The sequence below is a fragment of the Anastrepha obliqua genome, chromosome 1 (assembly GCF_027943255.1).
Source record: "Anastrepha obliqua isolate idAnaObli1 chromosome 1, idAnaObli1_1.0, whole genome shotgun sequence".
Taxonomy (NCBI): Eukaryota; Metazoa; Arthropoda; class Insecta; order Diptera; family Tephritidae; genus Anastrepha; species Anastrepha obliqua.
Window position 1 is genome coordinate 125,613,662 of NC_072892.1, and position 14,162 is coordinate 125,627,823.

General features: G+C 34.6%; 2 protein-coding genes across 7 annotated transcripts in view; one reads left to right on the forward strand and one right to left on the reverse strand.

The window, feature by feature from the left end:
* Window positions 1–8,994, reverse strand: part of LOC129236025 (AN1-type zinc finger protein 6) — a 139,857-nt gene extending 130,863 nt beyond the window's left edge. Inside the window, exons 1-3 of one of the 5 annotated variants that reach the window (XM_054870196.1) lie at window positions 8,829–8,963; window positions 8,331–8,392; window positions 8,228–8,265 (exon numbers count right to left, since the gene is read on the reverse strand). The gene's annotated coding sequence lies outside the window, so the exon portion shown is untranslated. The other 4 variants (XM_054870193.1, XM_054870192.1, XM_054870195.1 and 1 more) reach the window with 4 other exon arrangements.
* A 2,155-nt stretch (window positions 8,995–11,149) lies between these two features.
* LOC129236027 (uncharacterized) lies at window positions 11,150–13,458 on the forward strand. 2 transcript variants are annotated; one of them, XM_054870200.1, is made up of 5 exons: window positions 11,150–11,362; window positions 11,429–11,696; window positions 11,760–11,885; window positions 11,948–11,974; window positions 12,101–13,458. In XM_054870200.1, the coding sequence occupies exons 1-5, from the start codon at window positions 11,324–11,326 to the stop codon at window positions 12,742–12,744; spliced, it is 1,104 nt and encodes a 367-aa protein (XP_054726175.1). In that variant the 5' UTR covers window positions 11,150–11,323; the 3' UTR covers window positions 12,745–13,458. The 2 variants fall into 2 exon arrangements, with proteins under 2 accessions (XP_054726175.1, XP_054726174.1); XM_054870199.1 differs by having other exon boundaries at window positions 11,152–11,362; window positions 11,757–11,885.
* Window positions 13,459–14,162: the final 704 nt, after the last annotated feature.

Consider the following 14,162-nt stretch of genomic DNA (forward strand, 5'->3'; position numbering starts at 1 on the left):
CTCTAGTTGGACTACTGGACAATACCAGTTCAATTCTGAACTTCTTTTCGGATTTGATGACTTTGGTGAAATCATCTCTGCATGGCTCAGTAATTCCATGTTTTTAGATGACATTACTTTCCCTTCCTTGGTAATATTCAGCACGGTACGTTTGCCTGACTGCTGAATAACTATATGAAGCGGTGTCAGCCCAAGCAACACCTCCATCACAGCTGTAGGGCAGGTCCGCATCGCCCCCATGCTTAGCGCTGCCCGCACTGGCGAGAAAGTGACTCTCGTTACCCAAGCGACCGCTCCGTATGTTACCATCGGTCTTATTATCATAATGTGCATAAATCTCAAGATTCTTGGGCTACATCCCCAGGATTTTCCTGCTATATTGTTGCTTTTGAATTGCAATTGATATAGATGAGGATTTGTTTGCAACTCTGATGAAGTGAAGGCAAGGAAATTCATATTAGAATTATCACTAAAATAGCGCAAAATATATATGTACGTTAAATTGTGAAAAAAGCGTGCAAAAGTGAAATTACCCAATGGTGCGGTTGCATGTTATTGCAGCAAACACTCAAAATAGTTAAACATAAAAATACAAATTTAACCCTTTATGCAGCAAGAAAAAAAAACTGTAATTTTCCATAAAGCAACAAAAAAGCTGACTCTTAGCTAAAAAAGTTAACAAAAATAAAGCATACTTTTGTGATGAAAATTATTTGGTAGGGTTGCCAAAGAGCATTTTGCAGCTAAAAAAAATAAAAACTTAAGCAAAAAACCCAAAAAATAAAAAAAATCCCGATTGATAACTCCCTGATGTGGGTAGTGCAATCCAAAAACAACAACAGTTGCAGAACCAATCGCAATAAAACACCCCAAAAAAATTCCTTTGCGGCAAAATTTGCAACAAACAGCACAACAGAAGCAACAACAGGCGAGCCCAATACCTCTCCCTAGAGGAGCACCCAATTCCTTACTCCCAACTATTACTCAGTCCTAAACCCACAAATAGCACAAAATAACACAAAGCCAAGCATTCAGGAGCAGATTCAGCAGCTGCAGCAACAACTGCAATTACTCTATAAGCAACAGGACCTCTCTTCTCAACCATCGACCAGCAAGAATCCATCAGGTAACGATTGGAAAGTCGTCAAACAAAAAACAAGACTGCGCGGTAGTCCAGATAAGCTTCAAGCCCTGTAAAAGCAAGCCAAACTGGACGAATACTGGCTTGGTAGCGCTTAACCCTCTGAAAACAGATTTTCTCCTTAGAAAGTTCAAGAGGAAGAATCTAACCCTAAACCACAAGAAAACCCACAAACCCCAACCAATATTTGTTGACAAAGTCAACAATATTTCACCGTTGATGAAGCACTTAGCAGGAACTGTTCCTGGCTCCTACGATCTGAAACTTATAAACAGTGACCAAATGAAAATACAAGCTTTCACTCCGGAATCCTACACATAGGAATATTGTATCCCTACTAGAGTAGAAAAAAACCGACTTTTATACGTATACGCCCAAAGAGGAGACGACCTTCCAAGTTATTCTAAAGAATAAGCATCCTTCTATATGCACCCAAGAAATTCTAGAGGAACTAAAAGAGCACTAAATATCTTCAATATCAAGCACAGAAATACAAAATAACCTCGCCCAATGTTCATTATTGAGTTGAAACCACGCCCGAATAATAAAGAAATTTATGATGTTAAGTATTTATTCAATACAAAAATTGTTTTTGGGCCCCCACGTCCGAAACGCGAAATCCCTCTAATGCACTAAAACTCGTCTGATTTAAATGCGCCCGAGTCCACTTGTCCGCGGATTGCTCGCACAAAACGAGAAGACGGCGTCAAATGCGCCATATGCTAAGGAAATTATCCAGCGAATTGCAAAGGCTGCATGATATACAAGAACCTTCAAAAATTCAAATATCTGCCATTCACATCCGACTCCTGAAGTGAAATGCGAGAAATGATCGCGCTTCTCAAGCAAGTGTTGAAATAAGTCTCATTAATGATTAATCTGCTCGTGACTCTCACGAATCTAAAATTAACCCCTGGCAATGGCTTATCAAAACATATATTAGAATTAAAAACTCTGCTCAAATCACACGATATAGATATTCGCCTGATCTCTGAAACTCTCTTTACAGATAGAAGCTACTTTCGAATCACAAATTACAAGTTATATCACACAATGCAGCCCATGCCGGCTCTGCTATTCTCATAAAAAGTAATATGAAGTATTACAGCATAAACTCTTTTTGCACAGAAGCTATTCAAGCCACAAATATAGAGAGTTCGAATGGCCCTATCACAATCTTATCAGTGTATACCCCACCCAAGCATGCTATCAAAACAAAGTAGTATGAAAAATTCTTTAAAAACCTTGGAAACAGGTTTCTAGCTAGAGAAAACCCTAACGCCAAACACACTCATTGGGGATCCCGTCTCTCTACCTCAAAAGATCACGAACTATTGGCAGCCATCACGAAATTGAACCCCACCACAGCCTCCTTAGGCTTTCCAACGCATTCGCCCACTGACACAAATAAAATACGAGATCTTATCGACTTTTCTGCAGCTCATGTTACAAACTATCCTCTTTAATAAAGATTCATTAAATAAAGATTCAGCTGAATTGCTTACCCACTGCTGTCTCCACAAACAGGAAAACCAACTGGACGTATTTCCGACCCTTATTACTTGAACCATTAACTTAAAACACCCACTCAAGAACAATAGACATTGTAAACGCTGTCGAGCATTCCAATGATTGTGTCCAATATGCAGCATGGAACTCAACACCCTGTCTCACCAAGCAACACCACACACAGATATCTCTTGAAGTAAAAGAAAAACGACAAGCTAGAAAAACATGGCAAAGAAGCACACACCTTGAGGATAAAAAAATACTTAATTCGCTTACTCAAGAACTCAAAAAAAAACTCCTTAAAAAAGAACACAACTCTCAGCTCGAGAATTATCTCAGCAAACTTGATACAACCTCTGCCTTTGACTACTATCTATGGAAAGCAACAAAAAATTTAAAAAGGCCAACTCTGACGATTAAAATTGGAACTAACAAATGGAACAGATCTCGAGAAGACAAACACATTTGCTCGTCACTTGACTCGAGTGTTCTGCCCCAACGAAATCGAACCCTCTCCAATCACTGAAAGAAGGTCCCTCGATATGACCTCATAACAGGAGAGGTACTGAAACAAGGACCAGAAGAAGGACTCACTTTCCTTACATACATATACAATTCTATAACATTATCTGGTTTTGTTCCACCTCAATGGAAAGTAGCTCAAGTAAAAATGATCGTCAAGCCAGGAAAAAGCGCTGAACAAGTCGAATCATATCAATAATGGGCCTCAAAACTAATGGAATCGCTTTTCCTCAAAAGAATGATGCCTATAATTGAAGAACGAAACATAATCCCAAATATCATACCAATTCGCTTTCAGGAAAAAAACCCAGTACAATTGAGCAGGTAAGCAGACTTGTAAAAAGTATTCACAAAGTATTTGAACAAAAAAAAATATTGCACAGCGGCTTTTCTCGATATATCTCAAGCCTTTGACCGCGTTTAAATAAAAGATAAAAATAAAAGACATTATACCAATAAACTATTACATATTTATTAAGTCCTACCTCGGAAATCGATATTTCTTTATCAAACAAGGCGAAGAACAGTCTGAACTTAGTGAAAGTGGTATACCCAAAGGGAGTATTATGGGTCCCATCCTATACTTGCTATACACAAACGATCTACCAGCTTCTGAAGAAACAATAGTTGGAACGTTCGCGGATGTTTTTGCCCTACTCATAATTGACGGCCACCCCCATTTTGGTCTCCCAAAAACTCCTGAAAGGACTTTATAAAATAACTCATTGGTTGAAAGAGTGGCACACTTGCCCAACCGTTAAGCACAAAAATATAATCATACCCCAAACTAACATCACAAAATATCTCGGAATGCATCTTGATATCAAACTCACATGGAAAATCCACATTTTCACAAAACGGAAAGCTCTAGGAATAAAACTTAGAAACCTAAATTGGTTATTTCGTCGAAATTCTTATGTTTCTCTTGAAAGTAAGCTCTCACTTTACTCAGCTATCTTGAAACAGATATGGATATTTTGCATTCAACTTTGGGGCACTGCAGCTAATTCCAACATCGAAATACTTCAAAGATTCCAGGCGAAAACCTCAGAATGATCTCAAACGCCCCTTATTATATCACAAATGCCCAAATTCATTGCGATCTCAACGTACGCACAATAATTGAAGAAATAAGAAAGTATTCTACATCAGACAACTCTCGGCTCCAATCGCACTCAAACCCCCTTGTCAAAGAAATAATTGCAAATCCCATAAGCTTCAGTGGGAAAGTCTACAGCAGACCTCATATCATAATAAATTAGTCTATACTATTATTTATCATAATTTGTAAATGGTGCATCACTGGGTGCATTCCATATGTTTTTTTTCTCTTAAATGAATTAAATAGCTTTAATTCAAAATATTGCTTAATGTTTCAAAAACAGAACGCAATATATATACAGTTTGTCAAGAATATCTTTGCATAGTGAAGAAAAATTTAAAATTTTAGCTTTGATCGAGAATTCCAACAACAAATAAAAAATATATACACACATTCCATTACTGTACTTGCCTACGACAACACACACATTACAAAAACAACACAAAAAGTTGTTTAATCTATTTAAAAAGTGTCAAAAAAATGTTTGCATAACTGATGAAAACAACAAAAAATGCAGATATTTTCCGCGAATTTCATTCATTTGGATTTTTTTGCAAATGGTATGGAATGTTAAAGGGGTAAGAAATTATTTAGTTATAAGTTTAGTTGTCTTCAGTGCTACAAGTGATCTCAGATTTGAATAAAAAAAATGCCAGGAAAACGAGTTTCAAAAAATATTATTCAATTAGTGTATTTCAATCACTAGAAAGGCAAATCAGCCAGAGAAATCGCCGATATGTTCTCCCTCAAAATTAGAACTGTATATAATATAATAAACCGTGGTGAAAATGAAGAAAGACTCGAGTTGAAAGGATCTACAGGCAGACCAAAAAAAGTGACGCAGCGAATTGAACGTAAAATTATTAAAACAATTTATAATAGCCCGCAAAGCACTACAAGAGGGTTAGCTCTTCAAGCGGAAAAAGACTACGGGTTAAGAATTTCTCATGAATGTGTTCGAAAAGTGTTGCAAAAACACAAATATCTTCAATAGTGGCTAGGGAAAAACCCTGTTATCAGCACAAAACGCTGATAAAAGATTTCAATTTACCACCGAGCACATATCACTTCCCACAGAGTACTGGGATGACGTTATTTTCTCAGAGGAGACGAAAATGATGGACCCCAGAGAATTTGGCGTAAGCCTCTCACGGCACTACAAAACAAAAATATTATCCCTACCGCAAAGTTTGGAAAACTGTTAGTATTGGTATGGGGTTGTATATTAACAATGGAAGTGGGTGAAATCAAAATTTTGGACGAAATAATGACCAAGGAAGTATATCTTGATATTTTAAAAAACGAATTGACTTCCAGTATTAGAAAATTCGGCTTTGTTGACCCGAAAAATTCGAACAAATTTAAATACAAATACTATCAAGATAATGATCCCAAACATAAATCTTATTTATGCAGGTCCTAGTAACTCTACAACTGCACCAAAGTTATTAATACTCCCGCCCAAAGTGCCGACATTAACCCAATCGAAAATTTGTGGGTTCATTTAAAAAGAAAAGTAGGAAAAAGATAGCCAACTAATAAAACTGAATTAATAAGATTAATCAGAGAAGAGTGGGAAAAAATACCGTTGGAATATGATATTCCGAAACTAATTAAATCAACGCGAAGTCGTCTTCAAGCGGTAATTGATGCCCAAGGAGGACATGCAAAAAATTAACCCCAAATGACTGCATTTTTTGTTGTTTTCATCAGTTATGCAAAGATTTTTTTGACACTTTTTAAATAGATTAAACATCTTTTTTTTTTGTTTTTGTAATGTGTTGTTTATTTAATAACTGTTGGCACCTAATAGTTGTAGACAAGTACAGCAATGGAATGTGTGTGTAAATTTTTTGTTTGTTTTTTATTTGTTGTTGGAATTCTCGATCAAAGCTAAAATTTAAAATTTTTCTTCATGGTGCAAAGATATTCTGGACAAACTGTATATATTTTTAGTGAAAATAATCAGTGATTGGGCGGATACAAAATCCGAGCAGCTCCAGTAATATAAACTCAACAGAACGATTAAAACAGATGGCGTTCTCACGACAGCCGGTTCTACTTAATTGGAACGACACGGATTTATATCCAGCCCAGGACGGTCACTTTAGCTGCATTCCCCGTATATTTATGGGTAATGTATACATATGTTGCTACAACAACAACTAAAACAGATGGCTTTTTGGTAAAAACCTTGATAATTAGCAATTAATAAATAGTAGTTTAAATATTTGGCTCCGACTCCATGTGTTCTCCCCTCACTTGTTTTGAGAGAAATATTACGAATTTTTCAATGAAATTCACAGGAGGTGTTCATTTCGTGCTTATTTTGCTAAAACTAGCACCAACACTATTCTGTTAATAATAGTTTTTAAGTTATTTGTTGATAAAGTTTGTCTTTTACCTTCACCAAATTTTGATAGAATAAGTGCATTTATCACATTTATTTTAATAAATATTGAAACTATATTAACATACACACACGTTTTTAACTCTTTTTATTTATTTATACCACAAATTAACCATTTATATTGCATTTTTAAGTTGCTAACTCCAAATATGCCAGCTAAATTTACAATAACTGAAAAGCATGGCTGAATGGAGTGCTGCCAGAAGCAAAAAATAAAAAAAAAATAATAGAATGCGATTGAAAACGAAGCAACATAGGAACATAATTTCCACACACTCTTTTCTGTTAGAATATGAGGGAATGGGGTTTACAACCTCTAAGGTGTATATATTCTTTTTAAAATTTTTTAACTATTCTTTTTTATATATAGATATTTAATATATAAAAAAGAATATATATAATATATTCATAATATAGTGAAAATTTGGAATAAAAAATCGCGCGATTTTTTATTCCAAATTTTCGCCTGCGGCGCTTTTTTTTCTTTTTTTTTTAAATATATATATGTATAATATAGTGAAAATTTGGAATTAAAAATCGCGCGATTTTTTATTCCAAATTTTCGCCTGCGGCGCTTTTTTTCTTTTTTTTTAAATATATATATGTACATATATATATATCATATATTCATAATATAGGGAAAATTTGGAATTAAAAATCGCGCGATTTTTTATTCCAAATTTTCGCCTGCGGCGCTTTTCTTTCTTTTTTTCTTAAATATATATATGTATAATATAGTGAAAATTTGGAATTAAAAATCGCGCGATTTTTTATTCCAAATTTTCGCCTGCGGCGCTTTTTTTTTTCTTTTTTTTTTAAATATATATATGTATATATATATATTATATATTCATAATATAGTGAAAATTTGGAATTAAAAATATATATATCATATATATATATCATATATTCAAAATGCATACAATCAAACATACTTTACTGAAAATCAAGCATTAATATATATATGTATATAAATATATACATATATCCATAAATATACCTATATATATATATATATATATATATATATATGAATAGACGTATATAATATAGAAATAATTTGTAAAATTTTGTATTTCTAGTCATTTATTATCTTCTAAAATTGTTTATTTATACGATGTCTGGCAGCACTTCGGCTGGTTGTAGTAACCAAAATAGGAGGATTCTTGGTCAATTTTACAATTTTTAAACTCAAATAACTTAAAAACTATAAGGCTCCGGCAAGTGAAGTTTTCACTTTTGGATAGTAGAATACCCCCTCTACCCCCCCTTATACCCCTTTTTTTAAAAAAGTCGGGAGAACACATGGGTATTTTCCCAAATATTTACCAAATGAACAATAAGTTCCTTAAAGGAAGTTTTATTCAGCTGGTAAGATAGGCAACTCTGCTTAAGTAGAAAGTGACCATTTTATTTGAATTCATGCTAAATGCTAGAATGATGGTATACTCTACATCGTGATACAAATCCATACTCATATCTACCCAAGGCAGATAGGAGAGCCCTAAGTTTAAATATGCATTCGCAGCTTTTATGTACTTACCTAGAGAAATGTGTTCTTTCAATTTTCGGGATAAAAATCTGGTAATAAAAAATAAATATTTTTGTACAAAATACTCGAAAAATCCAACAATTTTCGAACATACCTTCGAAACGATATTTTAAAGAATTTTGTAATTCCGCCTGTAGTTAAACGAGTAGGGCTTTCCTGTAAAATATAAGAAACAAAATGTATAACATTCACAGTATAAGAACACCTTTATTCACAAAAAATTGACAGTAAAATTCATTATGGCTCAACTATCATCAAGTCCCGTTTGATTTGCTGTTCTTGGCCCGAAAACATATGTGACGACAGTTGCCTTCGCCTTTTCCATATTACACTTTTTAATGCACAATGTCCTCAAATAAATTTAGATAAGAAATTCAAATCATTACATGCAATTTTCTAACAACTTTAATTTTACGAAGTTGTTAACAAGTTAAAAATAATCGTTAGATGCTTTCACAAGTGAATCGTAAATGCAGCCAAACAACAAAACAGAAAATACTTCAGAACCAACAAAAAAGACGCATGCCACCATTTGCAGCAGCGACTGCAAGAAACGACCGAAAATGCAAATATTTGCTACTCGAGCACTTACACGGTTTCGAAAGTTTTCTTAAGCGACGATGTTTTTTATTTTATATATCCCTTCCCACTGATTTAAAAGGTTTTCAATATTTTTATATAAAAACTTTATTCAATTATTTCTGACACATCTAACCAGCAGAAAACAAATATTCACCACTCATCAAATGCAGGGTTGCTTCAAGTTGTCCCAGAGATATAAAACTCGATTAGAAGATTACAACATTGCCACATACAAGAAATCGATAGTACTGTTTACGCCCGTACTCACAAATAATACTACGTTAACATACACAACAAGTTAAAATTTGTATCAATTTGTAGACCTAATTCGAATACAAGTTTTGTTAGGTATTATTAACTATTCATATGACAGAAAAAAGCATGTGGCCATAAACGCTTTGTCCTCTTATTACTTATTATAAAACGTAATATCGAATTTCCAATGCGTATAGCTGTCATAATTTTTTAAATCTCAGTAAACATCGTTTACGGATTTCCTCCAAATGTTTATTACTAGTAGCCAATTAATAATTAAACAAACCAAAAATTCTAAAGTACTCCACCAAACCAATTTCTAAGGAGAACTTTGATTAATTTTGTGGATTACATGCTAAGTACTGCATATGTGAACGTACTTTTATATAACGATATCACCGCAGTGTACCTCTTTTGCACTGGACTGTGGATATCGGTCTAATGGGTACCCGCTATCAAAATTATAACACATTTTTTTCTTGCCGTTGGTTATTTTTACGGCGGCAAAATATGTATATTAATTTCTAGAAGTTGTTCTCTGTTTGAGCTTCAACGAACAAATGTAGTTTTGTCAGAGAACGTAAATTCATTTCAATTACGTTCCCTGGTTTTGTATGGGTTTGTGTGGGTATAATTTCTATTCCTCCTCACAAACAAGTAATTTCGCTTTGAAGCGACGACGCAGCAGTGAATTCGGAAAACACAATATTCGACTATTCTTGGATGTAGTCAATTGAACAGGGTTAGTTTCTGTCTTCACTTGAATATACGGACTGAAATCGGCATTAAGACACGTCTATATGTTGTTTTAAAATAAAGCATTTAAAAATTTAGATTCTTTCAGGTGGGACAATTTTTATTCAAAATACGGCTCCTAACAATTATATGTGAAAAATGGCATCATTTAAATGTCACCATCAGCACGTCTACAAATAAAACTCGCCAAGTACTCGTTTCATGAATGTCTAATTGTTGAGAACGTCGAGGGGTCGATGTTGAACGTGTAGTTTTTGTTCTGCCAGTACTTTTTCTATCCTCGACAGAACCAGTTTTTTGAAATTTCCTCACCCACTTTTTAATATTCGACTCAGCCGGATGATTATTTCCACCAAAACGAATGATGAATTTTACAATATGTTGATCTAAAAGATCGACTATTTTCATTATAAATTTCAATAATTTTAACGCGTTGCTCTATCTTGCAAAATTGTGCATCTTTCTGCTTGACAATTACCAAAAGTGACAAATTAAAAAAGGGATACAGTCTAAGAATTCTTTATTTTTGAGATACCCATTTACAAAGTTTGACAGCTGTCAGGTGACAAGGCACCTGTGGGTATTGATGAATGTCTTTAGTAACCAAGAATGATAAAAGACATGGTTGCGCCCTGCGAATTCGCTGTGTCGTCAGAGCCCATGAATTAACGAACAAACGGAGGGGAACTACTTGTTTGTGAAGAGGAAGAGCAGATGAAAGTAATAGAAACTACCAAACGCAGCATTCTCCGTATGTAAGTATGGGGCATGTTTATGCTGCTACAACAACAACAACCAAACGCAGGAAGTTATACGCACAAAACTACATTTGGAGGCTTCATATTAATTTGTGCTTTGACAATTTAATACATTGCACTTTGTCATCATGAGCTTGTTTAGTTTAAATCTCACAAATAACCAAGTTATTCACTGAATTTTCACAAACACGCAACTTGCCCTCCTTCTTTTGGTGTTGTTCATTTGTTTGGTATTGGAAAGTGACTTGACGTCAGACTTGTCAAAGTCGCGAAACATGCAATAACTATTTCGGGAAGACGCCACCTACAGTATTCAAGCGGCTTGGATGACATACATACATAAGCGATGCAAATATCGAAGGTGCAAAAAAACATATAAATAAATTGAAATAAAACAATATCTATAAATAATGATCTACAAAGTGTCCGTAATTACCTAATTATTTTTGCTAAATAATATCTCGACTAAAAAAAAGTGAAACGTTTGAAAATTAATTAATTGAAAATACGGCAATATTCTGAAATCTGTAATCGAAAATTTACGGTTCCACATCTATTACAACAAAATTTTTGTGATTGTCAAAAATTTCAGCTGCATTTCTAATCTGTGATAGTTAAATTTCGGTGTTTGGTTGAATTTGTTCGTTTGTTTTTCAATTATTTACCTGGTTCGAAGAATAACTCAAATTCTAAATTATTTGCGAAAGCTAATAATTATATAGACGTCATCTGAGACATGAGTGATTTTAAAAAGGCGGCAAATAGTTTGCCTGAGGTAACTTGTAGCGCGCAACTCACTTTTGAAGCTTCATAACGGTTCCATTTATTTCTGCTATTTTAGGAGGGTGAATTGGATGCTTTAATCGCTGACACAAATTTATTGATAGAATCCGTTTACGACATGTTAGAGCGGCCACGGCTCTCACCATCAAGCCCAGTGATACCAATGACGGGACCCAGATCACACAATAGCAGCGATAGCAGTGGTCAACTTGGTATTGCCAGTTTTAACACTCCGAAGTCGCCAAGGACACCACCTACATGTTCCATACGTACGACTACCATGTCTACACCGTCAAGCAGAGAGATCGATCGTGAAATTCACCGAAGTATTCACAGAGCAAAAAATCATAAAGGAATGTGTATTGAGAATTATTTTGTATTTGTAGTAGATAGTTTTTGTCAGTTATTGGAGAACAATTTGCGTTCAGTGACGATGGAACAGGATCAACTCGTTGAGAAGCGTTTGAGACTAGCATTACCCAGTAGTCCACAAAATAAGACTAAGAAAAGATCTCGTAAGTTAAAATTCTCCTTCAAAATTAAATTGAAAATTTAATAAAACTGCATTGCATTTCAGCTCAAAATACACCTCCACGTGGTTCAGGTTAGTCGTCTAATGTGCAATGCGCAACAGAAGAATCGCTTTACTTGTCAATGCCAATGCTTGTATTCATTTAACATTTAACCATACATTATGCTAATAGAAATTATGTATATCTCTTCTTTGCAGCACAATCCACTATTTCTGTGCGCTCGCCAACTCCAGTGGAAGTAATTGATTTGAGTGATTCTATGTACATGCCCGCACCAAGTAGGGCTTCAGGTCCATTAAATGTTAGTGACGATGTAATTATTATATCTCCAAGTGATGACGAAGTTGTTGATCTTTCTACTCCAACATTCTGTCGAAATATTGCTCGTACAAGGAATAACCATTATAGTAGAATGCCGCCGATTCCCGACTCTAACGTAAATCATACAAAATATGATAATGCGATACGACGTAGTCTGATTGCTTCACGCCGTTCAACGGACGCTGGCAGATCTTCATCGCGACGCTCTCTCTCTTCGCTCGCTTCAACGTCAACAACAAATATAGGCGCAACCAAAGAACAGACAAATGCCAACAATAAGGAAACGCCAAATTGGGTGCCTGGTGCGCATTGTGACAATTTGGGTGGAAATGAAAATGAACGTACACCATTTATGTGCCCTGTATGCATGGAGAGTTGCATTAATAATGAGCCTACCTCCACCAAGTGTGGTCATGTTTTCTGTGCCAGATGTATACGGGAAGCCATACGGTTGACACATAAATGCCCTATGTGCAACAAAAAGCTCAAACCAAATATGATGTTTCGTATATATATTTGAATGGAGGGCGAATCTTGTAGCAAAAACAAAAAATACTATAGCTTCTGCGTTTTCGATAGGAGCGGTAGAGTTATATTTAATATCATTCATCAGATAATTCAGTATTTTATTTAAAATTATATACAAACAAGTACTGTTTAAATAACAACTAAAATTTTATCCACAACGTATTAAATTTATCGTGTACTACTAATTATAATTGGAGATTTTTGCAGCAAGCTCTGTTATGCCCATTTTTTCTCTAACTATTGTTTGTTTTTCTACGATCCATACTATAGTAAGAATTATATATTTTGATACATTTACATTTGTGAGCCGATAGCGATAGTATAAGTTAATATTTTAGTAGTGAATTTTTTTTAAGTAAGATGCATATGTTTCAAAACCTTACCATTTTTATTATACATATTTTATTTTTTCATCTTCAAGTTATCCAAATTGTCAGGTGTGTAATGACCTGCCAAGAGCGCAAATTTTCTGAAGTGTTGAAGCGTAAGAACAAACAATTTAGCTTAAAATAACTTGGTGAAAACATTTCGCCTCTTGTTTTGAATCATATTTTTTGTTTAAAACTTAAATTTATTGTGCAGTGCTTGTTTTCAGGACTTTTTTTAATTGCGCCAAGAACCTGGTTTTCGAAGAAATTGAAATTTATAGCCAAAAACGGAATCGGGATTTGATAAAGAAGACAAAATAAATCTAAGCTTACCTGTATATTTGTTTTTTATTTGTGTTACCTTTTAGAAGTGCTAATGAGTTTGGCAATTGAGTAGTAACGGAAGCTTGGATGATAACAATATCCGATGACGCGTTCCTTGGAGTGTTTGCGAGGAAGATTTTTGGACCTTTGCAAGTTGGTGACGCTGAGTATCGCAGGCGATGGAGCAATGAGATGTATGAGCTTTACGACGACATAGACGTAGCGCAGCGAATGAAGATCCAACGGCTTCGTTGGCTAGGTCACTTCTTCCAAATGGATACAAACGCTTCGGCTCTAAAAGTATTCGATGCAGTACCAGCTGGTGGTAGGGTTAATTCCACTAAAAATATGCACTTATTTATGATTTTTTTTTGGAAAGATGATTCATGTAAATTTATTTATCCAATTAGTATACTGTAAACTCATATTATATTTCAAAAATATTTTCAAAAATTTTCACAAGAAAATATACAAAATTGAGCCGTTGACAGCAGATCTACGCAGACGTCGCGAAAAAAAGGCAATTTGCCGTGGACAGTTTTTCTCAGCACTGGATCATCTGAAATCAAAAAATCAAAGAGTTTTCATTAGGTAATCAATTGTCCGAGGTAACCCTGTCGAGTTTTTATTAAAAAATTTTTTTTTTTCAAAATTTTTTAACATTTGAAGTAGAAGTGCGATTTTTAGGCGATAAATCGCATAATATTGTTTATTGTAA